This window comes from Colletotrichum jinshuiense, chromosome 6, assembly GCF_051148585.1.
Source record: "Colletotrichum jinshuiense chromosome 6, complete sequence".
Taxonomy (NCBI): Eukaryota; Fungi; Ascomycota; class Sordariomycetes; order Glomerellales; family Glomerellaceae; genus Colletotrichum; species Colletotrichum jinshuiense.
Genome location: NC_139313.1, coordinates 3749192 through 3773385, shown reverse-complemented (window position 1 = coordinate 3773385; position 24194 = coordinate 3749192). Strand labels below are relative to the sequence as shown.

The 24194-nt window shown below is 57.1% G+C and overlaps 5 protein-coding genes across 5 annotated transcripts; 2 read left to right on the top strand and 3 right to left on the bottom strand.

Moving 5' to 3' along the window:
- Positions 1-379: 379 nt before the first annotated feature.
- EsH8_VI_000975 (uncharacterized protein) lies at positions 380-4528 on the top strand (the record flags this gene model as incomplete). Its single annotated transcript, XM_083272228.1, has 3 exons — positions 380-2018; positions 2409-4142; positions 4206-4528. 3 exons carry the CDS (start codon positions 380-382, stop codon positions 4526-4528), a joined length of 3696 nt encoding a protein of 1231 aa, XP_083127402.1.
- A 1856-nt stretch (positions 4529-6384) lies between these two features.
- On the top strand, positions 6385-7715 carry EsH8_VI_000974 (glycoside hydrolase family 10 protein; the record flags this gene model as incomplete). Its single annotated transcript, XM_083272227.1, has 4 exons — positions 6385-6858; positions 6960-7194; positions 7326-7528; positions 7620-7715. The coding sequence occupies 4 exons, from the start codon at positions 6385-6387 to the stop codon at positions 7713-7715; spliced, it is 1008 nt and encodes a 335-aa protein (XP_083127401.1).
- Positions 7716-8594: 879 nt separating this feature from the next.
- Positions 8595-10372, bottom strand: EsH8_VI_000973 (general substrate transporter; the record flags this gene model as incomplete). Its single annotated transcript, XM_083272226.1, has 3 exons — positions 8595-8856; positions 8907-10079; positions 10200-10372. 3 exons carry the CDS (start codon positions 10370-10372, stop codon positions 8595-8597), a joined length of 1608 nt encoding a protein of 535 aa, XP_083127400.1.
- A 4769-nt stretch (positions 10373-15141) lies between these two features.
- EsH8_VI_000972 (uncharacterized protein) lies at positions 15142-21039 on the bottom strand (the record flags this gene model as incomplete). Its single annotated transcript, XM_083272225.1, has 6 exons — positions 15142-18727; positions 19723-19832; positions 19947-20078; positions 20186-20458; positions 20523-20941; positions 20997-21039. 6 exons carry the CDS (start codon positions 21037-21039, stop codon positions 15142-15144), a joined length of 4563 nt encoding a protein of 1520 aa, XP_083127399.1.
- Positions 21040-21997: 958 nt separating this feature from the next.
- EsH8_VI_000971 (M20 family metallopeptidase) lies at positions 21998-23734 on the bottom strand (the record flags this gene model as incomplete). Its single annotated transcript, XM_083272224.1, has 1 exon — positions 21998-23734. One exon carries the CDS (start codon positions 23732-23734, stop codon positions 21998-22000), a length of 1737 nt encoding a protein of 578 aa, XP_083127398.1.
- Positions 23735-24194: the final 460 nt, after the last annotated feature.

The following is a 24194-nucleotide window of genomic DNA, read 5'->3' as shown; positions in this document are numbered from 1 at the left end:
TATTATTCATTTCTCTCCGGGTCCTGTCGAGTCTTCTTCGCTCGATCCCAGCCCCAGTATTTCCTTTCTTGAATTTCAACGGGCGCCCACTCTTGCTCTTACTCATTCACCCTCTGCGTGGCGTGAAATCGACGAGCTATTATCGGTTTCTCAGTGCAAGGAAACTTGAGGTAGGCTTTCCGCTCGAAAGTTTCCTTCATCTTTATCAATACTGACACATATCTTTCAGTCGTTTGTTATCCATCGGCATATTAATCCGCTGTTCTTGGAAAGCTCCTTGGTTCCATCTCACTTTGAATCGTCGCTTCACCCCATCCGCCCCACGTTCTGAGATGCCTTTCATAATCGGCTTTGCTTGGCTTTCACTCTAGGTGCTACCATGGCTCAAAGGTTCAAAGTTGGAGATGTCTCGAAGCATGCCTCTCAGGCTAGTGGCTCTGACGACACCCCTCCCCTCACTCCGAACCCTCATAATCAAATTTCTCCTCTCATACATTCAAGACTCCGCCTCCTTAGCAGAGGATCCGACTCAACCGTTCGATCTGTACCTTTGTCAAGACTACTACGACGCAACCGCCCGCAACTCCCGCCCATTGAGGTCTCTGAACTGACCTTTGAGAGCCCTCCTCTTACAGTTGTCGAAAGCCCGCCTCCTCCTCCCCTCCCGAGCCCCCTCCTTGCGGGATGCCCTGGTCGTGAGATTTCCGGCGCAAAATCCGACGGTCGCGAATGGGCTTGCGATTTTGATGAGCCCCCCGTTCTGGGTTATCCGGACGATCTTTCTAAGACGGAGTTCCACGAGCATCCGCTAGCGCAGCATATTGAGCTGGAGAAAGGCTGGGAGAAACATCAACTTGCTCTCTATGGCCTCATTCTCCCAGCAAAGGCGGACAACGGCACCCCCACCTACACCTGGGAGAGTGATCCTGAAGATGAAGAAGATCTGGGAAAGGCGCTGGTGCTGTCGACAGGTGCAAAGACGCCAGTAAAGACGCCTAGCCAGACGGAACGACCGCGTACTCCGTCAAACATTCTTTATAAGGTCAAATCCTTTGCCAACTTCGTCGCTACCTCTGATCTTGAGAAGGACGTTCCCGAGCTACCAACTCTCAAAGAGCTCCTCGACCAATTTGGCATGCCGCCCGGAACTCCAACCGAGTCTGCTCCCCCAACATTCCTTCGTACCACCAGATCCAGCGGCTCTCTTCGCCCCAAGACGCCCCTGAGGTCGGTTCCCAGCGCGACTAAGCTCCGGAACAAGCGTAGTTCCGGAATTGATAAATCGCAGATCTCGGATCCTGTCGCTCCAGAGGAGCTCAGAAGAGTCGGCGCGGAATTCAGCCAGACCGTGGCTCGGCGTAAAGGAACATCCGACAGCGACGGCATCTCAAACTATGCTGCATCTTTACGCAGCCCTTCCAACTTGATCTCCCCTTCTATCACATCAAACCTTCCACTATATCTACTTCAACCCCAGCATCCAACCGTCTACTTTGGCAAAAACGAGCCTCCTCCGGAGTTTCGGCTTGCGCCCCCGCGACTCTCTCCTATGGAGTACGCTCGGCAATACCTCATTGCCAAGGCAAAGGCAGACAGACAAGGGGATGAATGCCTAGTTCGGAAACCAGAGATAACCTGGGCCTGGACAGAGCACTACAAAGAGTTCCTCTTGCTCCCACACATTCCCGAGGGTGTTCAAAGAAATTTCCTGCCTGATGAGGCCACAGACTGGAAGAAATCCGGATTGGTGAAAACAGTTGCAGTCATTGAGGACAAGGACGCTGCAAAGAGACGTTCGTTCATACCTCTTCCTTTGAACCTCACCCCTACATCGCCCCTTTTGCCGGCACACTTACGCAGCAGCTCATATTCTACCGTCAGCCCGGCCCACCAGCGCGATTTATCCATCGATGCCTTCTCTCTCGACCGACCAGAGCCAGCCGGCGTACAGACTCTTCTGCAGTCCACCAAGTCGCTGGTTACTGACCCTTTGGTTTCTATTCCCGGTGAGAACACAGGTTTGTTTGTCGCTGTTCAAAGAAGCAGTGAAAGTGAGTTCACCAGATCTTTCCCACCCCAGTTTCTTTCAGCATTATCTGTGAACAGAAACGCTATAATAAGACAGGAACCGCTTGTTGCTTCCGAGCGACAGTCCACTGCGACGCCCCCTACCAGAGCCTTCACAGCTACGCTTGCAGACCCTTCTTGCATCACTGCACGATTGACACCTGGCATCCATCATCCAGCTGGTTTTTACGTGCATGCTGCATCTAACCGCCCCCTGTCTGTTGCTTCTTCGCAGAAAACCATCACGACGGCGACGACTGCTGTTGCGCCTGCATACGATCATCAAGATCTGCATGTTTCATCCTCTGACATCATTGGCGAAACGTGCAGCGAGGCCACAGTAGCGCGTCGGCCCTCTCACCCTGGCTCTGGACGCTGCAGGTCTTACTCAAATTTAACCACGATTCACAGGGATGAGAACAACGTGTCTCCTAACATCACCAGCGATGACTTTTTTAGACTGCCTGCTGCGCCAGTATCCCCTCTCAACAACTCTCCCGCATCTGCACAGACCGAGGTTTTTGCGCCCTTGCAGGTCACGCGCACCTTGGAGTCTCAACACACATGGGACGACGCTCAGACGCAAAATCCTGCAGATGAGACATTCTTGCAAATCATCTCAGATGACGGAGCCGATGTTGCAGACACCTCCTCAGTCTATTCAGAAGACAGTATCATCACAGCTGTTCACCTCCCTTTGGCTGGACGTCGCCATACACCCCTTGACTTCATGCCGCTGGCGGATACTGCTCTTGAGAATGGAGAAGAGGACATGACCCCGCGCCAGCGGGACAATCTTGATCCCAATGTCCCTCGTTCACGGTCAAGAACCTCGCAAGGCTCACCCATCCTTCGGCCTCTATCTTACGTCCCTGATACAGAGGTTGCTCAATCGTACACCTCCAGTGAAAACCCCCAGGAGCAAACTGGCAACCGTCCCTCCCAGGCAGCCGCAGGCAGCGTTGGCACCTTGTCTACTTCGGTTACCGGCTCTACCTCAGATGAACGCGGTCGTCATTCCGTTGCTTCCCATGCGAGTTCTGACTCAGCATCAATCACTTCTGCTTCAATATCTGCGTCCTGTCGCTCCCAGAATCCGGCGCCTGCTCCAGATTCACTGTCAGACCGTTCTGCAGGCAGAAAGCATACCCGTCGCTCTCGCACCAAGGCGCGAGCCTCCGACGCTACTCACGGCACCTCTTACGACGATGAAAATGACTCTCGCTTCCCTGACCTGGGCTCTGTCGCGGAGCGCCCATCATCTTCACCTGGCCTCCGCGCGTCAGCCACCTCGCCCGCCGTCGGTTCTGTAAGACGAGCCTCCCAGAAACCTCTACCCAAACGGCCAGACACCACCCGAAAAGACAACATCACCCAAGCGCTCGAGTCTCGCAACTCGGGTCTTCCTCCTATCCAAGCCCGGAGACGCAGAGCCGTCGCAAATCTTCCTCAGATCCCCGTATCCCAGGCTTATCCGCAACCGCTCCGCGTCAGCGCCATGAAGAGTCCCAGCCCGGCAATCGCTGCGTCCACTACTAACCGCGCCGACGTTGGCACAGGATCCAATTCCGTCGCCCGCTCAACCTCGAGACTCATCACGGACATCGGCAATGAGCTCGATCGTGAGATGGAGGAAGTCCTGTCGCCTCGCGCCTCCGCCAGCATCCGCCGCTCGCAGTCACCTGACGTTGAAGACGACGTCGAGGGCGACGTGGAGACACCAACGCGCCGGCCGCCTCGCAAAGCACGCTCAATGAAATCCATGAGCTTCGACGTGCCGACCTCGCCGGCGCCCAACAAACCGCTGCCGTCTCTCCCAGAGCAGAAGGCGCAGTCGGAGGCGCCTTCTCAGGCATTTGTCGACGCCGATTTTGGCCCTGGCCCTGCTGTCTCTTACACGCCCACCAGCCCAGCGTCTCCTCCGCCTATTCCCCCGCGCCGACGTCCCATCGCCGCTGCTCCAAAATCCCCAACCGAATGGACTTCGGATTACGTCACCCGAGCCGACTTCTCCATCAAGAGGGACCGCACTGTCCGCCCTGCGGCCTCTGTGGCGGCGTTCTCGACCCATGAGAGTGAGTATCTCTCGCCGAATAACCCCTCGATGACATGGAACAGATCGCTGACGACAGATGCAGCTCCTTCACTGGACCATCGCCCACAGCAGGCCCGCCGGCAGGAGCCCGCGGCCAGCCTACAGAGACCCGCGCCCGCGCCCGCACCGGCGGCCGCGCCGACGCGGACCCGTCTCCTGGGCAAGATGGTCTCAATGGCCGACCTCAAGCGCAAGAGAGAGACGGGTTCCAGCAGCAGCGATGATGCCGTTGGCATGAGAACCTTTCTCGACGAGGATAGCACCGCCGCCCCGGCGCCGGCAAAGGAAAAGACCGGCGAGGGCGGTAGCAAGAAGAAGTTCTTTGGGAATCTCTTCCGGAGGAGCCGCAAGGATGGCGAGAAGTAGCGGGGACAGAAAAGGCCAAGGAAAAGTTCCACTGACTTTGGGGTTATCGTGTTTGTGTATACTACGATGTGATGATTAAGGAATTGAGACAGATGCAATAGTTAGTTGCTGCATATTCCTGCTCATGGCTAATTGCCTTTGAGAGCCGATCTTGGGGGGAGGGAGGAAGTGGGGAGGGGTATTGTTTTCCCTCGCTCTCATCGTGGTTCATCGCGGCTTTGCTTTGCTTCCGCCTAGTCAATTTACGATTAACAAGAAGAAAGCAGTGATACTCTCAGTGAACATGTAGTCGCCGCAGAAGATTGTTCTCAGCCGGCCTCGTAGCTAGATTCTCTCAGTGTCCCCTTTGGAGAATCAGATTTGGCCGTGCAACCAACGTCGGCTACGGAGCTGGAATGGCCCCCGAGTGCTGCTTTACAGTGCTGGCCGCGAAAAGCTCGACATCCAAGCTGGAGTGTTGGCGATAGCGAGACTCTTGGCCGGCTTGTCAGCGTGTCCCGCCCGTAATGCCAATTTTAATTTTTGGTGGCACCTATGAACTTTAATCATAAAAAGGGGATGCTTTGTACTGTGGATTCCGCAACCCACTCCTCCTCCATGTTGGGCACATCGCCGCTCATGGGGAACATCTTGGTCGTCGACAGCTTAGCGGCAAGGATCGATGAGGTCTACTCCGAGGCGCGGGGCGGTACAATTGTTTTAATAGAGCCATTGCGGATTTTTACGAAAGATTGACACGGCTCGGTTCACGACGACAGTAACATCCCGTGCTTAACTTGAGAGAACGGCGTGGCTTTTCCCCCCTTGCCGTTGACAAAGATTTCTTTCGACATGCACTACTCGAACGTTGGCGCATGGTCCTTAATCTCCAAGCCGAACTCAAAATCTGCGCTATATTATCTGAGACCGGGATGTCCAGATCGGGCCCGCGGTGGACCTCCTCGGACCGGGATAGCGGGGGGTTCGCGGCGGCATTGTCTCCGTGGCCGGCGCCCCCATTCCGCTCGGTCGGTCCCCCCCCGTGACCAACGGCTCACGGATTAGGCATCGCCCAGTTTTTGTTTTGTTTTACTGGATTTCCGAGACACGCGACCCTGGCAGTCGAAAATGGCATTGTTGGACGGGAACCCCTCCATTCCTCACGGGACCCCGTGTCTCGACCATTATTTCTTTCTCACGTTTGCGGCCAGGGTTGGGTGGTCTTGGAATATATTGCGCCGAGTCAGAAAAGTCAGGAAACCAGATTTCGCCAAGGGCAGCTCATATCCAACCAGCGGGCGGCCCCCCGGGTGTTCCGGCAGACGGGGCGCCGAACAGGCAGATTACGCGGGTTAAAACAGTCCAGGCACGAAATGGGGGTGGGTTTTTTTTTTTAAACTCCTATTACGACGAGAGCGAGACCGCTTGCGTCGATCTCATCTGCGACATGGGGGGGTCCCCTCGCAGCCCGAACACAACTTTGATAGACAGGGACGCGCCACCTTTACCCGCACTCAAATTTCGGCATCCCGCGCCCCTTTGTCCCAATCATTCCCCAATCACACCCGCCCCCGCGGGCTTGGTTCGTTCCGGCGTTCGCCAATGCCTGTCGAGGACGGAAGCGGGAACATCGGGATAGCATCATCCGCCGACCTTGACTCTCCCTTTTGGGGGCGGTGGGTGTGGAGAGAGGGGGGAGGAGGGGGGAAGGTGGAAGAAAAATAATTGTGGCCAGAGATAATTACCGGCGAGCCGCACCGGGTGTTCGAAAAATGAAATCCTGAAGATTCATCCATTCTGTTCCCGATCCTTTTCGCACACAGTCCTTCCCTTCCCGACGTCCCCTCGGAATCCCCCCCCTTCTGTCGTTGCCGGTCATGAAGATGCTCCTCGCGCTCCTGCTGGCGCCGCTGGCCGCCCTCGCCCACCCCGCCGGCCTCCCCCCGACCCCGCCGCCCCATCTCATGCCGCGCCAGTCGCCGGCCAGCGTCGACCAGCTCATCAAGGCCAAGGGCAAGCTCTACTTCGGCGTGGCCATCGACAACGGCACGCTCCAGGAGGGCAAGAACGCCGCCATCATCCAGAAGAACTTTGGCCAGGTGACGCACGAGTGGTCGATGAAGTGGGACGCCATCCAGCCGGCCCCCGGCACCTTCACCTTTGACACGGCCGACGTCCTCTTCAACTGGGCCCTGCGGAACAACAAGACGATCCGCGGCCACACGCTCCTGTGGCACCGCCAGCTGCCGGCCTGGGTGGAGGCCATCAAGGACAAGGTGACGCTCGCCAAGGTCATCGACACGCACGTCAAGACCGTCGTCGGGAGGTACAAGGGCAGGATAATGGCCTGGGTGAGTCGGTTGTCCGTGAAAGGCGCTCGGCGCAGGAGGGGGGATGAGGGTTGGTTCTTTATATCGTGCGCAAGCTGAACAAAGTGACCCCCGAAAAACAGGACGTCGTCAACGAGGTCTTCAACGACAACGGCACGCTTCGCGACTCCCACTTCCACCAGGTGCTGGGGGAGGCGTACATCGGCATCGCCTTCCGCGCCGCGCGGGCCGCGGACCCCTCGGCGAAGCTGTACATCAACGAATACAACCTCGACAACGCGGGCTGGGGCAAGGGCATCGCCCTCGTCGCCAAGGTGAACCAGTGGATTGGGCTGGGTCTCCCCATTGATGGCATAGGTGCGTTCCTTTCCACTTATACGGACCTTTTCCCGCACGACCCCTCCCCCCCCGCGGGGAGAGGGGAGGGGAGGGCGATAATACCCACATACTTCACTGGCACGGCCGACTGACCTCTTTCGACGACGCAGGCTCCCAGGCCCATATTCATCCGGGCATGGCGGTCAACATCCAGGCCGCGCTGCAGCAGCTCGCCGCCTCCCGCGTCTCCGAGATCGCCATCACCGAGCTGGACATCACCACCGCCCCGCCAAACGACTACGCGACCGTCGTGGGCGCCTGCCTCAGCGTGCCCAAGTGTCGCGGCATCACTGTCTGGGGAGTCAGCGACAAGGTAGCTATACATGCATATGCATTCCCCCCCCCCCCCCCCTGGGAGTGAGGAGTGCATTTTGACTGACGGTTCTTTCTTCCCTCCGCGTCAGAATTCCTGGATGAGTGACCAAAAACCGCTGCTGTTCGACGAAAACTACAACCCGAAGCCCGCATACGACGCAATCGTGAGTAGGTTACGACAATAAGTGAAGACTAGCCCGGGACGGGAGTCTTGTCTATCTCTCTCACATACACACACACACTCTCTCTCAATCTTTCTTCTCTCTGTCTTCCTACCTGTCTCTCTTTCCATCTTCTCCTCTGTCTCTCTCGCTCTCTGTGTGCGCGTCTCTTTTGTCTCTTGAGTTGTACTATACCACCGAACCCTTACTTAATTTTCGCAATTTCACCCCCTGAGCTCTGAGAGCCGCCATTTGAGCCAGTTAAAGAGGGAATCACTTTGTCATGTACTTCTAGAATACACTTTTACCATGTCGTGTATATCCTATACCAACTTCTGTCTCGCCCCAATCACATCAACTTGGCTTCTGCAGAAATAAGCATGACATTCTCCGAGTTTGTCAATTGAACCCCCCGCAATCCTGATTGTATCGCATCACTTTACCCGGCAAATGGTCGAGTTCCCCAGGTTACATCTCAATACGGTCAGATTCACATTCATCTAGGATGGTCACATATCGCGATGCGTTGGCCATATCGTGATATCAAATGTAGGTTGGCTCTTAGTGAACACAACGCACCCATGCCTCGTAGATCAAGGTCTACAAAGGCCATCTTCCAATGGACCAATCAGGCAGTTCACGACAAGCACAATCACAATAAGCATGTCAAAAGGAGTCGATGTAAAACCAAATTAGTTATTGGTCAATTAAAATAATTCTCATTCCTCATGAACGATTCTTTTCAAGAATACAATATGCCACCCAACGCCGTCGCAATGAAGGTTGTATGATACAGGGTATGGCTCAGTGAGCCATTAATGCATGCAGTCACTGTATGCAAATAATGTTTTGGTTGAACGATGCAGGTGTTCAAAGATGGTGATATCCAACGAGACCGAGCAATTAAGCGCGCGCCTCAACCTTCTCCGCTTCACTGGCGGACTCGTTGTGGTGGTGGTTGGGGACATCGGCGTGCCACTTCGCCGAGGTGATGGGGTTGACGTGCTGGACATACATGGTGTCGATCTCCTCGAGGGTGCGGTCCTTGGACTCGATGACGAAGAAGAAGACGATGACGGCGAGAGCAGCACAGCAGCCAGCGAAGACGAGGCCGTAGAGGTAGTCGATGGCATCGGTGATGTAACGGGTGAAGAAGGACATGAGGCTGGGAATAGGTTAGCTGGTGAATCGGCAAGACTAGAGGCAAAAACATACAAGTTCCAGAGCCAGTTGGAGGCGGTGGCAAGAGCCATGGCGGGAGCACGGTAGCGGGCAGGGTACAGCTCAGCGACGACAGCCCAGACGAGGGGGCCCCAGGTGGTTGCGAAACCGGCGATGAAGAGGCAAGAGAAAGCGACGAGAACAGCGCCGGCGGTGGGGGTGTTGGAGGGGGTCACGGGGTCGAGAGCGAAGTGACCAACGAAGGCGTAGACGAAGAAGCACATCATCATCCACAGGGCACCAATGATGAGCGCCATGCGGCGGCCCGACTTCTTGACGACAACCAGACCACCGAAAGTGCAGGCGACGTTGACGGAGCCGAGAATGAGCTGGGTGACGTAACTGTCGCTAAGACCGGTGGCAGAGAAGACGGTGGTACCGAAGTAGAAGAAGAAGTTTGCACCAGTGAGCTGCTGGCCGGCCTGGAGCACGATTCCGAGAATGGTGCGGTACAGCATGCGAGGGCCGGTGAAGATCTCCCAGATGCTGGTGTCGGCACCGGCGCTCTCCTCGGCGACCTTGGCGCGGATGTCATCGATCTGGGCGTTGACGGAGATGGAGTTGGGCTCGACACCAGCAAGCTTGGCGATGTTGCGGCGGGCCTCGTCCTCACGGCCCTGGCGGAAGGCGTAGCGGGGGGACTCGGGAAGCAAGAGGATACCGCCACCGAGGATGAGGGCCCAGGCGAAGCCGAGACCGTTGGGAATGCGCCACGAGGCGGAGCCGACCTTGTTGTGGGTAGCGAAGTTGACAATCTCAGCCAGCCAGATTCCGAGGGTGATGAAGAGCTGGTACGTGGAGACGATGACACCGCGGATGATGGCGGGGCAAGACTCAGACTGGTACATGGGGACGACGACGGAAAGGGCGCCGATGCCGACACCGTTGACGAGGCGGCCGATGGCGAACTGGTACCACTTGTTGGTGGAGGACACCTCGATGACGATGCCGATGCAGGAGAAGAAGGCGAAGAGAGAGATGGTCAGACGGCGTCCGAGGGTATCGGCGAGGTTACCGGCAGTGAGGGCACCGACGAGACAGCCGATGCAGAGAAGACCGACGATGGTTCCCTGGCGGGCGGCGCTGAAGATGTACTCGCCGTTCTCCTGGAGCTCTCCGAATCGCTCCATGAAATCTTGCATCAGGAAGAAACCAGAAATTTGACCACTATCAGAGGGAGTGAAGTGTCAGTACACGCATATCTATCTTTGGGGCAAACGCACGCGGGTCTCAGATGGAGCCCCGGCAGCGGGAAGGAAAAGAAGGTTGTGTGCGTGTGAGACATACCTGACATAGCCGAACATGAAACCACCAATACTGGCAACGAGACCGAGGAAGGCGGCGGCGAAGGTGACCTTCTGCTCGGCCGTGATGTCGGAGCCGGAATCCGGGGTGGGAGCCTCAGACTCTGTCCGGTCCTTGTGCTCGACGCCCTTGCCACCGAGCTTGGGGAACTGCATCTTGGGCAGGCGGGTTGTGACGAATCGTCAGGGTTTGTGGTTGGTTGGGGGTGTATTTGGTGTAGCAACCAGGGGAGGTTGTGGCGAAAAGGTTAACGCTGCTGCTGCTGTTGGTTTGCGGTGCGAGGAGGACGTTTGATAACGGGAGGGGGGTGTGTGGAGGGGGGGGGGAGGAGAGGTGAGTTGGTCGAGATAAAACTCTGATTAGGTTGGTTTGGATATATGTGTGATGGGAAGGAGGAAGGATCAGAAGCAGACGGGAAGGAAAGGAGGAGGATCTTTTTCTTTTTGTATTGGGTGCGCGAGGCAGGAGCAGGAGAGATGGCAGATTACGCTCTTTCCCGGGTTGTGCTGCTTGCACCTGCACCCGCACCCGCACCTTGCACTCTCTGGGAACTGGGTCTCGCGACAAAAGCATGACCAGTTCCTCACCCCGTTCTCCCCCGTATATCCCCGTTCGCCTCCGCGCGCGTTTCCACATTGACGGGTGGGAAGGTGCTTTTCGTGCCTCATGATCACGTCTCTGACCAAGCAAAACGGGCAAACCCACACGCGCGGTGCCCACCGCCCACCATAAGCATCAAACGGACAAGTCGGGGGCCCGTGGGCGACCAAGAAAAGTGCGGGCAGCAACGTACGTGTGTGGACTGTGGAAATGGCGGGTGAGGTGGTTCTGGCCAGTCCGTGGGAATACCGTGGCCGCGGTGACATGTCGTCCAGGAACAGGAAACCTCCATGGCCCTCGGGCGGGACCTCTGCTGCATGGCCATAGCTCTGCCAGAGCCGGCCCAGGGTACGGGCCTCGAGTACTTCTGGACGACGGCCTGGTGTACCGGGTACGTCGTCGGGGTGCCCATGGGCTGACTGACGCCGAGTCTCATCATATTTTCTCGGTCCAATGCTCGGGCACTAAGAGGAGTCGGTCTAAGGTTGAGGCTCCCTGGAAGACATTGGCATTGGGAGACGGCCGCAGAGAGGGACCAAGGCAAGGTCACCACATTAATCCGACAGCTGGAACTCGCCGAACGGGGGCCCCTGTCAGCCACCTTGCCCGTTGCAGCCAAGGGAGGGCGGCTACGAAGACGGGCCACAATTACACTAATCGGACCCTTTATCCTTGGCGATTTGCTGTAATCCGTCTAGCGCCAGAGGACGATATGATCCGCCCGCCGTCGTGGGTGGAGATCCCGAACCCTCCGATTGACGTCAGGGTCAGGATCTAGCACTCAACTCAGGAACAACCTGACATGGAGGGACGGGGAACGACCGACGACATTTTTTTTTTGTACGTCAATGTTTGTGCGTCTATGTGTGTGCGTGTGTCAGACGGATGTCCACCACTGACGACAGACAAACAAAACAAACAGACAAACCGGAAACCATGTGCAGGTTGATCCAAAGGAATTCGCCTTTGGAAAGAGTCAGATACCCTGCGCGTAGGGACCATATGTTTCTTGGATCAAGGAGATCGCTGGGTCGCATCACATCAGACGAGCAGAGCCAAGCAGATGCGTCAGCAGGGGAGTAGGGGGAAAATTTTACTATGTAGGCAAAGGCGGAATAATCCCGGCGTTATCGAAAACAGGTACAAGTCGGAAGGGACACGCGAAAGAGAGGAAGCAGGAAAAAAAAAGAAGAAAAAAAAAGGACCCCAAGTACCGTGCCGCCGCCGTACATGGCCAGAGATCTCCACCGCACGGGCGGCATCTGGTGCATCTGGCATGGCATGGCCTGGCAGTGGGAATAGCGTGGATATGTGCTGGTGTCACCTTTGTTCGGCGTCTGCGTCTGCGCCTGCGCCAGGGCGTCACGGCGTCTGCAGGTTTTTTTCTTACCTGCGCATCCCAGCCTCTTTATCACGCCACGCCGTGACGACAAAAGCTGTTCGTTATCAATCAGTTCTTTAGCCATCCATCAGGGACGACGTTCTGTAGCCAAACGCACTGGAGGGGGAGGGGGGAGAGAGGGGTTGAAAGATGCTCTCATGCTTCATTCACTACGTACCTGTGCTATGTATGGCACGGCATGGCATGGCACGGCCAGCCCACGCAAGGTCCGAATACAGAGCACCCCTGTCCCTGTCCCCTCTAGCTTTCCCATCTGGCATTCCTCTCTCCCCTTGTTATCTCCTCCCCTGTCACCAGATCCCTGCCGCACTGCTTGCTGTTCGGCCCGGCAATCAGATGCCGCCGCCAGCTGTGGCTTGATCCCTCTAGTTTCCGATCTCAGGCTTCGTGCCTTCGCTGCCCGTCTTGCGCTAGCAGCCACTGTTGGACCTGTAGTGTGAGGCTCGCGCGTTCGAGAAGCCTCGAGCCGGACGACATGCGCGCCCCCACCCAAAACGGGGGACCCGCGACCGCCTCACTGGCCCCTCTCTCCCTTGGAGGGGGTGATGGTAAGGTAGAGGAGTCCAGAAAAAGACCGAGACTCGGCCATGAAAGACCCGTCGAAGCTCCTCCCTCCCCTACTCACCATTAAAGCGAGTGGCAGCTAAACGGCGGGCAGAATTCGCTGGCGGACGCGGCGACACGGCCTGGGCTTGATGAGATGTGGGAACCCCAGAGGAGAAGGGGAGGAGAAGGGAGCCCTTCAAGCGCGTAAAAGGGCCGACAAGTGAGGAACTCACGACAACACGAGACCTTGGAATTTCGTCCCGAGTTGAATTGCAAGTGGGAATCGGGAGGAGCCACGGAGGATCACAAAGGGGGCACAATGAGATTGAGCCGGGCTCGGTGCGAGATGAAGCTGAAGAGAATGCTTCATGCCCAGGCCGTGGCCCGTAGGACCCCCCATCTAGCTAGTCTGTGTTGGACGGGTGCATTTGGCCAAGAGATGCCATCAAAAGAAAGAGAGTGAGAGGGGGGGGAAAAGGCCCAACTCAGAGTCTGTAGCTGTTCTTTTTTTCTCCTTCATTGGCTCGGTAGGCCTGCACATCACCGGGTGTGGCACCCAATAGCACGCAGGAGGTCGAGTGCATAAAACCAGGGTGCCTGACATGCAAAAGACGAGGAATCCGATTTACAGCTTCCCACCCGCCGCGCCGCACCGCACCACGCGCAAATTCTCGCCTCGAACCTCACTCTGTCGCACTCGGCCGTGCGCCTTGAATGTGGATTCCGCCGATGGCCAGGGGGTCACTGAGGGTCCCCTCCTCTAAGGGCCCGAAGTGCCGCCACGCCGCTGCGGTCCCTGTCCCGCTTTAATTCCGGTGGACTGATCGGATGTTTTCCGTTCGCTACTTCTTTGGTCGTTTTTGGTTGTTCCGCCTCTCTATGCTCCTTACGGTTTTTTTTTGCCCTTCCCCCCTTCCTCTTCTCGCCATGCGCCTTGAAGACGATCCCGTGGATGATGTATTTGCCGCTCGTCATGTTTACGATTCAGGCCCTGCCTCGCTGATCTGTCAAGCGGTCACGATCATCAATGCCATGGTTTTAAAAAGGAAAAATCGAAAAGCAAAAAAATCCTATTCCCCTTGGCTCCAGGAGCAGCGGTCTCCCATGGTTTCGTTTCCGCTGAGCTAATCATCGGGGGGTGTACAATGCGGTGTTTGACCGAACCGTGAATACGTAGAAAAAGTCGAACATGTCCCCCCCCCACCGCCTTGTTCTGAGCTGTGAATGACGCCACGCGCTCGAGATTCCGCTCGGTCTGCTCCGAACAAAGACGGGGCCATTCCATTGTCGCACAAGACCTTCGGCCGCCGAGTTTGCATCCTGACGTACATGTCTCCTCCCCGGATGGCCGGGGGACAACTGCATCACCACCGACAGAAAGAACCAGTCCGTACCCACGATGCGCCCCTCCCGGGGGGTTGTGGGTGGTGGTTTGTGGATGACGCTGGGCTAGGCTTTTCCCACAGCTTCGGTTTTCACGGGGGAGAAGGTTCTTTTTTTCCTTCCTTTCTGCGGGATGGTGATACCCCATTGTGGTGCAATGCATCCATCTTCTTACTTCCCTCCGAGGGGTTTTTTTTTTCTGGACCTCGAGCTGCCCCGGTTTATCCCACACACGAAGAAGCTCCAGAAAAAAAAAATGAACAAAAATGAAAACAAGGCCGTCGGGACGAGAATCAGAATCGCCGACGCTTCTTCTCCATGGCGGGGTTTACGCAGGCTTTGCGGCCAGAGGATAATCGGTGTTACAGCCCTACGGCGGCGAGAGCGGCACGAACCGGGGGCACATCATCGTCGGAGATAACCAATTTTTGCTTTCTTGCCCTCCTTCTTTTCTCGTCCTCTTGGCAATGGCCGACGCTGACTGATTCGACCCCATGACGACACTGGCCCTGTCGGAGAAATCTCGAGTTCGCTATCGGGTGGTGGCCTAACTGGCTACTTGACGGGCCAGGCGGGAGACTACGAGTCATGGCCGGTGACGTAGGCCGTCACGGAAGCTTGTCACCGTATGGGGAGACCGATGAAGATTTCAACGAAAAAGACATTTCCCATGCCACTACCTAAGAACAGGCCAGCCTATGAGGCAATAGTCGACTCATTGTCCAAGTATTGATACATTGAAGAAGAAAAAAGGGAACAAAGGTAACAGCATGCCATGTCTCCGCATCGCCCGCCCTGCGCGGCCACAGGCCCCAGAAATCCGGCAGGCCCCCGTCCCCTCCGGCCTCCGTCAAACGCCGAACTGGTGAGCATCCACCTGGCCTGACTAACTACAGACAACGGTCCAGATTAGACTACGTCAGTTCCACCCTACTTGCGTCTCTTGACAAGCTTCAGCGCCCTTCGGCCCCGCCGCAGTTTCTCGACAGCTTTCTAAGATGGAGACTCTGCAACTTCGGCGTCCTTGCGTCGGCGTCTCGCTTCGCGAGGCCTTGTCGCCGGGGTGGACGCCGGCCCGTCCGTTCGAGGAGAATTTTCACCGCTGTTCGCTTCTAATTCCACCGAGCCCTTCCCTGCTGCCTCGACTGATTCGCCCGGCAATACGTTTGCTCCCGTCTTCCTGGCCCAGTTGCCCTGCGAGAGCCGCAGCCCTCTGCGTTGGCTGCTCAGCGGCTGACTCGAAGTCGGCACATGAATAGGCGGCATATCCTCGTCCACATCGCTGTTTTGGACAGACTCTGGCTGCAATGATGCCGCCGACCGTAGTCTACTGCCCGAGGATTTCCGTAGCCTGGCCACTTCCCTCTTCTCCTTCAGGCGGTCGGGTATCTCATCGGCCTCGTATTGTGGAGTTATGGCCGGTTGAGAACCATCGGTCTCAACAGAACGCTGCTTTGCAGATTTACCCCCGGACAACCTAACCCGCTTCTTAGCCGGGCTGGCCTTGAATCCTTCCGCTTCAACTGGGGCAAGCATGGGCTTGCCGAGCTGGGTTGCTGCGGGTCGGAAAGATGGGGTCGCGCGGAGAGAGTCTTCCATCGAATACTGCAGGCGTGAGGTGGACCGTTGCGACACGGCTGATGAAGGCTGCTGCTGCGCGGACGGGGAGTTGGGGTTTGTAAGGGCGTCTTCGATGCGCGTCTCGTCATCCTCGGAGCTGTCGTCGACATCTGCCACCATCTCGGCGCTGCGGTTCTTCCGTTTGTTGCTCTTCTGGCGAGGAGTTTTCTTCGGAGGGTCGACAACATTCAGCTCGTCCTCCGAGTCGCCATTCGCATGTCCACCATCGAGAAACTTGGCGTCCTGCGGGGCATTTACTCGGGCATCCTCCAGCAGCCAGCGGGCGCAGTCTCTAACTGACTTCTTTTCATACCCGGGAACAAGCTGCTTCAGGCGATACCACAGCAACTTGAGCGTGCGTCTGTGCCATTTGCGCCGGAACTGTACATCGACGACTTGTGTCCACCTGATGTTCTCGTCGCGGCCGGCTGCACCGGCTAGAATGGAGCGGACCAGCTCGTACTTGTCTTCGGGGGGCATTTCCTGAATTTGCTTCCGAGCCTTTTCCAGATTCCAGGTGACCGTTGATGTGGGTTGTGAAGACTGCAAAACCTCCCTAGGACCCAGTTCGACGTTGAGGCTCTTGAACTTCTTCGTGCATTGAAGACGACTGCGCTTGCGACCCATCAACTCGCTGATGGTCTGCCAGTTGATGAGCGACTCCCGGGGCTTCCCTGCGTTTCCGGGAATCCTTTCCATCCGTCGAAGTGAGGCGATGACGTGCTGGACCAACTCCCGTTCCTCTTCTTCACTCCATCTCTGCCGGCCGCTAGCTGCGCCGCAAATAACGTAGTTTCGATAACGGTCTCGGACATCGTTAGGATGGCGGTTCAGTTCGTCGGCAATTCTGACCCATGAGCCCTTGTACTTGTCGTGCAACACCTCGAGCTTGGCGTCTTCCTGAGATGTCCAGCCGCCTCCTCGAGCCTTGAAGTTGTGGAACTCTTGACGGGCAACGTTGATGGTCTTCTGGCGACGTCTGTTGGGGACAGAAGCACAGATGAAAGCCCACATTTCCATGAATTGCTGGCCGTCGTACTGCAGACCCTTAGTCTCCTTGGACACCTCGCTCTTCTTGCGGTTCTTCATTTGGATGAGATCGTTCATCTCCTTCTGACTCAGGTTGTGTTCGTTGCGGTATTGCTCAACAGCCTGCGAGAGCTTGCGTATCTCATCGACGGTAAACTGGCCTGAGATGAAACTGGTTTGAGACGGAGGCTGACGAGGGGTCGCTGCTGCCTTGGGCGTGGCCTTCGCCTTAGGAGTTGCCTTCACCTTGGGAGTCCCCTTCGCCTTGGGGGTGCCAGTCTCTGCTGCAGCGGAAGCAAGTGATGCGGCCGACTTCTTTGTCGTCCTAGACTTCTTCGCTGGCACCGCTGCCTCGGTTGACGGGAGCTCGGACAAGGCGGCCAGGTTCTCCTCGGCCTCCCGAGTCTCCTCGCCGACCTGGTCCTCCTCAGCTTCCTGGTCGGAGGCCGGCTTTTCGACAAAGAAGTTCGGTTTCGAGCGTTGTCGCTTGGACGCCGTTGAGCGACTGGATCGCTGGGCCGAACTAGGCACGTTGCCGATCTCGGAAACATCTGCCTCTGCTTCGGCGTTTCGGTGGCGAGCAGCTCCTGGTGTATTCGTCGGATTTTCACGTCCGACATCTTTCTTGGAGTTGGTGGCTGGTTTATCGGCCGAGTTATTAGAGTTCCAGGGACGGAAGGATTTGATGGGCAGCTGGGGCTCCTCGACAGTCTCCATCTCATCGCCGTCAACGCTTGGCGAATCCTCTCTTGGAGAATCCTCTCTGGGCGGTTGGGAGGATGGGGGTAGGTTGTCGACCACGGATTCAGCATCGGAGTCCCTGCCATCGTCCACGACGGATCCATTTGAAGCGTCGGCCATGTCCGCGTCTCCGTCGTCTTCAGACTCCGATTCCACTGCTTCTGAGATCTTGTTGGGTTGAGACGCAGCTTCTCGGGCCAGTCCTTGCCTCAGCACTGAGATTTGTGAGCCTCGTGACATGCTCCTTCGCCTCTGGGCGCCAACGCTCGGGGATGACTCTGAAACCTGGTTTTCATCATCGCTCACGTCGTCCTGGTCGGCGTTCCTGCTTGTTGCAATGGCAGGAGTAGAAGACGGTTTGCTGAACAGCTGCCTGGATACCCCCACAAGTTGAGATCGCTGAGGCTCCGATTTCAGAGTCGAGTCCAGGATGGAATCGGCTTCGAAATCGGGACTGAGGAGTTCGGACTCGGACGCGGCGGGGTTGGAAGGCGAGTCGAGGACGGTATCCTCAGGCTGTGCTTCCATGTCTACATCCTCAATATCCTCCAGAGGCTTGTGCGTCTTTCTCTTCTTCTTTTTGGTCGACTCTTGCTGGTCGCTTGACCCAGCAGATTGTCTCGACTTGCGCTTGCGCTTCTTCTTGTGCTGGACGGTGGATGCACCTTCGTCGTCGTTGGCTTGGTCGTCGCTTTCGATTGCGTCTTCGGCTGCAGAGTGGCTCGTGGGACCACTGGTAATGGGTGTAGGGAGAGCCAAATCTGACTGTTCCAACTCGGCCGATTTCCTCTTGGACTTCTTCTGTCGGCGAGCCTTCTTCTCCTCAGCCTTCTTTCCCTTCTTAGACTGCTTCTCCGTTGCGCGATCGTCGTCGTCCGACGCGTCAGCAGCAGGCTCGACATCATCATCGCCGACAGCCTGCGTAGAGAAGGGTACCATGGAGGAGAAGGGGTCGACGTAGTCGGTGGTGCCGTCGGGGGCATCGTCGTTATCCGAGAGAACCGGGAGATCGGCGTCTCCTTGACTCCAATCCTGCGACGCCATTGCGATGCGTCGGTCGTCGATTCCGTCCGGGTATCCGGCGGGAGCGGTGGATGAGAAAGTTCTGTCGTTGCTGTCGGGCTCCGGTCTTGTCGGCCCAGGAGACGAGTGCTTGGATGGTGTCTGGCCGAAAATTCTCGAGATGGAGCTGAACATGATATGTAGCTGGCAATGCCGCCGGCAGCGCGCGGCGCAAGGCAATTAGCGAGGCACGGCTAAGCACACCAGAAGCGATTGTCGCGAGGCAGCTCGGTCGGGGAGCTCCTCCGGTCGCAACTGAGGTTGAGGTGGGTGACGATCGGTAGCGGGGAAACTTTTTTCTGAGAGCTGGGTCGAAGAGATTCGGGGCAACGCGACAAAAATCGCGGGTGTGGAATTGCACTGAGGCTGGCGGACCCGCTCTCGGCAGTTTGGGGTTTGGTGGCTGAGATGGCGGGAAGGAAGCTTGGGCCACCGAGCCACTGTTGCAGGGGGGTGAGCCGCTAGAACGGAGAGGACCTGCAGCTCCGGCAGCTTGGGAAGCTTCGCTTCGCTTCGCTTCAGAAGGGGTACCTGGAGCCTAGGCGCTTAGGTAAGGAATGCGACCATCTAGATTGTTCGGAAATGTTTGAATCAATCGAATGATCATAATCAGGCCTCGCGGTCCCTGTCTACCCTTGTCGTTGGTGCTTTGGAACGAGGGGAAAGCACAGAGCATGGAATGACCAGGTCAACGGAAACAAGAGAGCGCAAGACAAAGCCAAAGAGGCAAAAGAAGCAAGATTAAAGCGGACAATAATGTATTTGTCTCTGCCTGCAAATTGCTAAAGAACCATGAAGAACTAATATTGACCAGAGACAATGATTCACTAAGCGCATCGTAGGTGAAACTAACAACTGGCCCTTGAGTCTCGTCTCTACATCTCAATGTCGTTACGTTCGTCTTTCTTCAAAGGTGACTGCCTGAACAACAGTCCCAGTCTCCTACCAAGGCGTCGATGGCGCTGACGGGTGTGCTCTTGTATGCCGTCAGACTGGTAGGCACCTGTGCTTTGCAGTATTCTTGTGGCCTCTTGGCTTTCCTTAGCCTTCCGCAATTCTCCGGTTTCGGATCGACGAACGCGTGTAGACTGGATAGCAACCGACAGTTTCGCCCAGACATACCAGACAATAAAGGTTAGAGCCATGAGACCGAGTGACACTGCCGCATACTCCCATATACGGTGGGCCCCTTCCTCGCCCGTGATTTCGCGGATGTTCATACCATATATGCTCTGCATCCATGTCAGCTCTGTTTCCCAGGCAAAGCCGTTCGCAGGGATACAATAGCAATCTTATGCCATATCTCAGAACACCATGAGGACACCAAGTCGAGAGCACAAACGTACCGCGGCGACTTGCAGCGGCAAGTAGAAAAAGGTCAACGTTGCAACTCGTCGAATACTCTGGGCCAAGTCATTCGCTGCTTTGGTCTCCTTCATCGCCTCGGCCGTGTCTGTGAAAGTCGCCAGCTGGAAGATCTTTGCATCGAAACACACGTTTTGATTAGCGGCAGATCCATTTGAGAATCTCGGACAACTGGTTGTGGGACTAGCATGTGCAGCCGAGGAGAATGTCTCCAACTCACCAGGTTAATGAGGTTGTTGGTTTTGGCCTCCAAGGCGTCAACATTCTCCTTATAGCCCTCCAACGTAAACTCTATTTCGGCGAGATTGCGGTTCATAGGTGGATACCTCATGCTGTTGTCTAAGTGAGCATTCTGTATCATGTGGCGTAGGGCATCTCTGGCGCTGATGATCCGGCGGGATGATGCGGCCCACAGCGGCGTAAGCTGATGAAGGTCCAACGATAAATACCGTTGCTGCTCGTGGGTCGTTTCATCCGAGTAAACGGCACGACTCTATATCAAGTTTGACTTCCTATTAGAAGACTACGACGCGAAGACTGACTTATAGACGACGTACAATGTGTTGCAGGTGCTGCTCAGCTTCGTTGAGGAACACAGACCAGTTATAGGCGATGATGTGAAAGAGGTACAACAATACCTGCCCTAAGGAAAGAGGGCTGACTGGTCTAGTTAGCCAATCTTTAACGAATCCGTCGGAATTTTCTATCTCCCAGGTCATGAGTTTGCGAAGCCCCTCGAAAAGGGTATCGTCTACCGGGTCTAGCTGGATCAAACCATCCCATGACAGGAATGCCGTATCGGAGCCTCTCATAGCGGACCTCGCTATGAACGAGACACCCGTGAATTTCCAGGTATGAGGTGCATTTCCCTGGCCGATGTTAAAATATGCAGTTGGTAAGTCTTGGTTTCGTGACGTTTGGAATGGCACCCGCCCCTCGGAATACATGTCGATGAATTGAAGATGGAAGTAAGCATCTACAATCAGTGTCAGGCCCAGGCCCAGAAGATTCATTGGTTTAAAAAAGCTCACATTCTTCGGGTTCGCTTCCTATTTCGATAGGGCCATAGCCCATGTTGAAGAAGTGTGGTGTGATTTTTCGGCAATAACCCAATGCCTGAACAGCCTCGGGACAGAGTTTCACAGAGATACTATAATCGATCAACGACATGTCTTGTGATTTGAAGGCTGAGGGGTTCCTCGGCTGTATATCTTACAGTAGTGATGCATCGAGATTGTGCCGTTCCTCGTCTCGCAATGCTAGTACCAGTTTTGGAATCTGTACAAACATATCATCGTGACGCCATCTAGGGCCAATCGGTCGGAATTGGTGTACACATAACTGGTCATCTGCTTGGTGGTCCTTCAAAAACGTCTTCAAGTAATGCAACGGCTGTTTCCCATGCGGGTGGTTCCATGGCCACTCCTGGTACGGTTTGGCGGCAGTCGGTGGTCGTTCTGGCGGTGCCCCATGCTCGCTCATCCAACGACTCATGGCAAACGCCATTTTCGCATTCACGGGTGCCGCCTCTCGCGGATGAGTTTGGTCGGGTGAGTGTAGAGTATTGCCGGCGAGAATGAAGATGGACCACCACCACATCGGTAGCTCTCAGCCTGATTTTGGACGCCTGCTGCAGCCTGCTCCTGTTCTCGGGCACCAATAGTCCTCTTACACGCGGGCTGCACACGTGACCTCTTTACACGTGCATGCACGCACAGTATTTGAAGCGCACGACACGGGAACGACGAGGAGGACGAGGGAAGCACAAATAGAGCAAGTTGGGCTATGGACGGAGAAAGGGGCGCGGGTGACACTACGAGTCAAATCTTTTTTCATTACTTTATTTATTCCCTCCACGATGGGTTTTCTTTCCTCTTCCAAATAAAAAAAAAAGACTACACGCTATTATGCTCCTCACCTAGGTCCGACTTGAATTTACACCAGCGACCCTTTCCCTCCCTCATCCTTTCCCGTCAGCAGTAGCGGCCTCGAGGCGGCCATCCCCGCCTCTTCTCCCAAACTGCGGCATAACTCATGAAAACTGGGCCTCGTCAATGTTCCTCAGGAAAATGGTGTACCACTTGACGAGGTTGATGTGGCCCTTGACGCTCGTCTTCTCGTCGACGGTGTGGATGCCGGCCCACTCGTCGCTCTCCGGGTCGTAGCCGGGGAGGAAGCGGAAGATGTGCTGCGACAGGCCCCAGTAGTAGCGCGTGTCCGTGTTGCCCGTCATGATGCCCGGCGAGACGACGAGGTCCTCGCCGTACAGCGCGCGCGTGGAGCCCGAGAGGATGCCGTAGGGCGTGACGCCGTCGACCGACGTCGGCGTCACGGGCGCGGGCTCGAGCACCTTGCCGTTGTCCGTGAGCGTGATGCTCGACGGCGTCTCGGCCTCGCCCGAGAAGGCGTGCAGCGTCAGGTTGTACTTCTCCGCGACGGGGCGCACGATCTCGGCGATCCGCTGCTTGACCGTCGCCGTCTGGTCGCCGACGTTGACGCGGTGGTTCACCACGACGCGCGTGCGCTCGGGGAGCGCGTTGATCTTGACGCCGCCCTCGATGATGTCGGTCGCCACCGACGTCGTGAAGAGGTACTTGACCTGCGGGCCCGCCTTGGCCGCCTCCTTGGCCAGGAGGTCCGTCTTCTTCTTGCACACGCGCGCCCCGTCGCCCGGCAGCAGCTTGCGCAGCTTCTTGGGGAACTCGGGCGCGTACGCCGCCCCGCACTGCAGCTTGCCCAGGTACGGGTTGCCGGGGATCAGCTCGGGCTCGTACGGGTTCGCCTCGATGCGCGTGACGAGCTCCGAGAGGATGCCGATGCCCGTGTGGGGCGGCGGGATGGAGCTGTGGCCGCCGGGCGTGCGGACGATGATCTCGACGTCGACGTAGCCCTTCTCCGCGGTGCCCGGGAGGGCAAAGGTCTTGCCCCACTGCGTGTCGAAGCCGGAGCCCTCGTCGACGATGATGGCGGCGCCGTCCTTGCCGTAGCGCTCCAGGAGGACGGGGGCGAGGTGGCCCGCGCCGCGCTCGCCCGAGACCTCCTCGTCGAAGCCGAACGACAGGACGACGGTGCGCTTCGGGGAGAAGCCGGCGTCGATGAGCAGCTCGACGGACTCGAGGATGCCGACCAGGGAGTTCTTGCAGTCCATGGCGCCGCGGCCCCAGACGTAGGTGCCGTCGTAGGCGCCGCTGAAGGGCGGGTGGGTCCAGCTGTCGATGGTGGTGGGCGCGACGGGCACGGTGTCCTGGTGGGCCATGAACACGGTGGGCTTGAGGTCGGCGTCGGAGCCCTGCCAAGTGTAGAGCAGGCCGTGGGTGTTGACGCGCTCGAGCTTGAGGGTGGCGTGGACCTTGGGGAACGTCTTCTTGAAGTACTCGGCGAGCGGGAACAGCTTGTCCCAGCGGTCGTCCTCGCCGACGGCGCCGTAGTTGTCGTAGGACTCTGTGGGAATCTGGACGGCGCCGGCGAGGCGGGCGATGCTCTCGTTGCGGAACTTGGGGGTGTCAAGGTACGAGTCCAGCTGCGACAGGCCCGCCGACTTCTGGGTCGGGAAGAGGGGGTCGATCTGGCGACAGGCGTCGGCGGCAGGCGAAGCGTGGCCGTGGCCGTGGCCGTGGCCGAAGGAGGGGAGAATGGAGGAGGGTGCGTGGAGGTAGGCCAGGAGGAGGGTGCCGGGGAGGAGGCACCACCATGCGGCGCGGCCGGCGCGGCGCGGAGGTGGGCGAGCATGCTCCAGCGCCGGGTTGGCGAGGGGGAGTTTCTCCGACATGACGGGGGATGCCGATTGAATCAAGTCGATTGCGGTCAAGGTGGGCAGGTCCCTTTCCGTGGTGCCAATTGAGTAAGTGAGGTCTTGCTGCGGCGGGCAGTTCTATGTGAGATGAAAGTGAGAAGGAGGGAATGAAATGAGGGGTGAAGAGGTCAAGTTTGAAGGTAGCGCGAGGTTGAGCGATGATGTGCTACGCCTGCCGTATGACAAATGAGATGTGGTGCGCCGCCGCGCTGGATCGTCCGAACCCGCGCCCCAAGCTCCTTGAAGCTCCTTGAAACTCCGCTCCTCGGTGCCGTTATCGCACAGCCGACGGCGAACGCAAGCTTCCCCTGGTCGCGCGGGGCGGGCCAGTGACGCTCACCAGCTTCCGTATCGGGAGCTCATCGGCACGACGACTTGCAGCCTCGGCCGGCAAGGTTTCTGCCTGTTGACCGGGATCATGCTCCTAGAGGCCCCC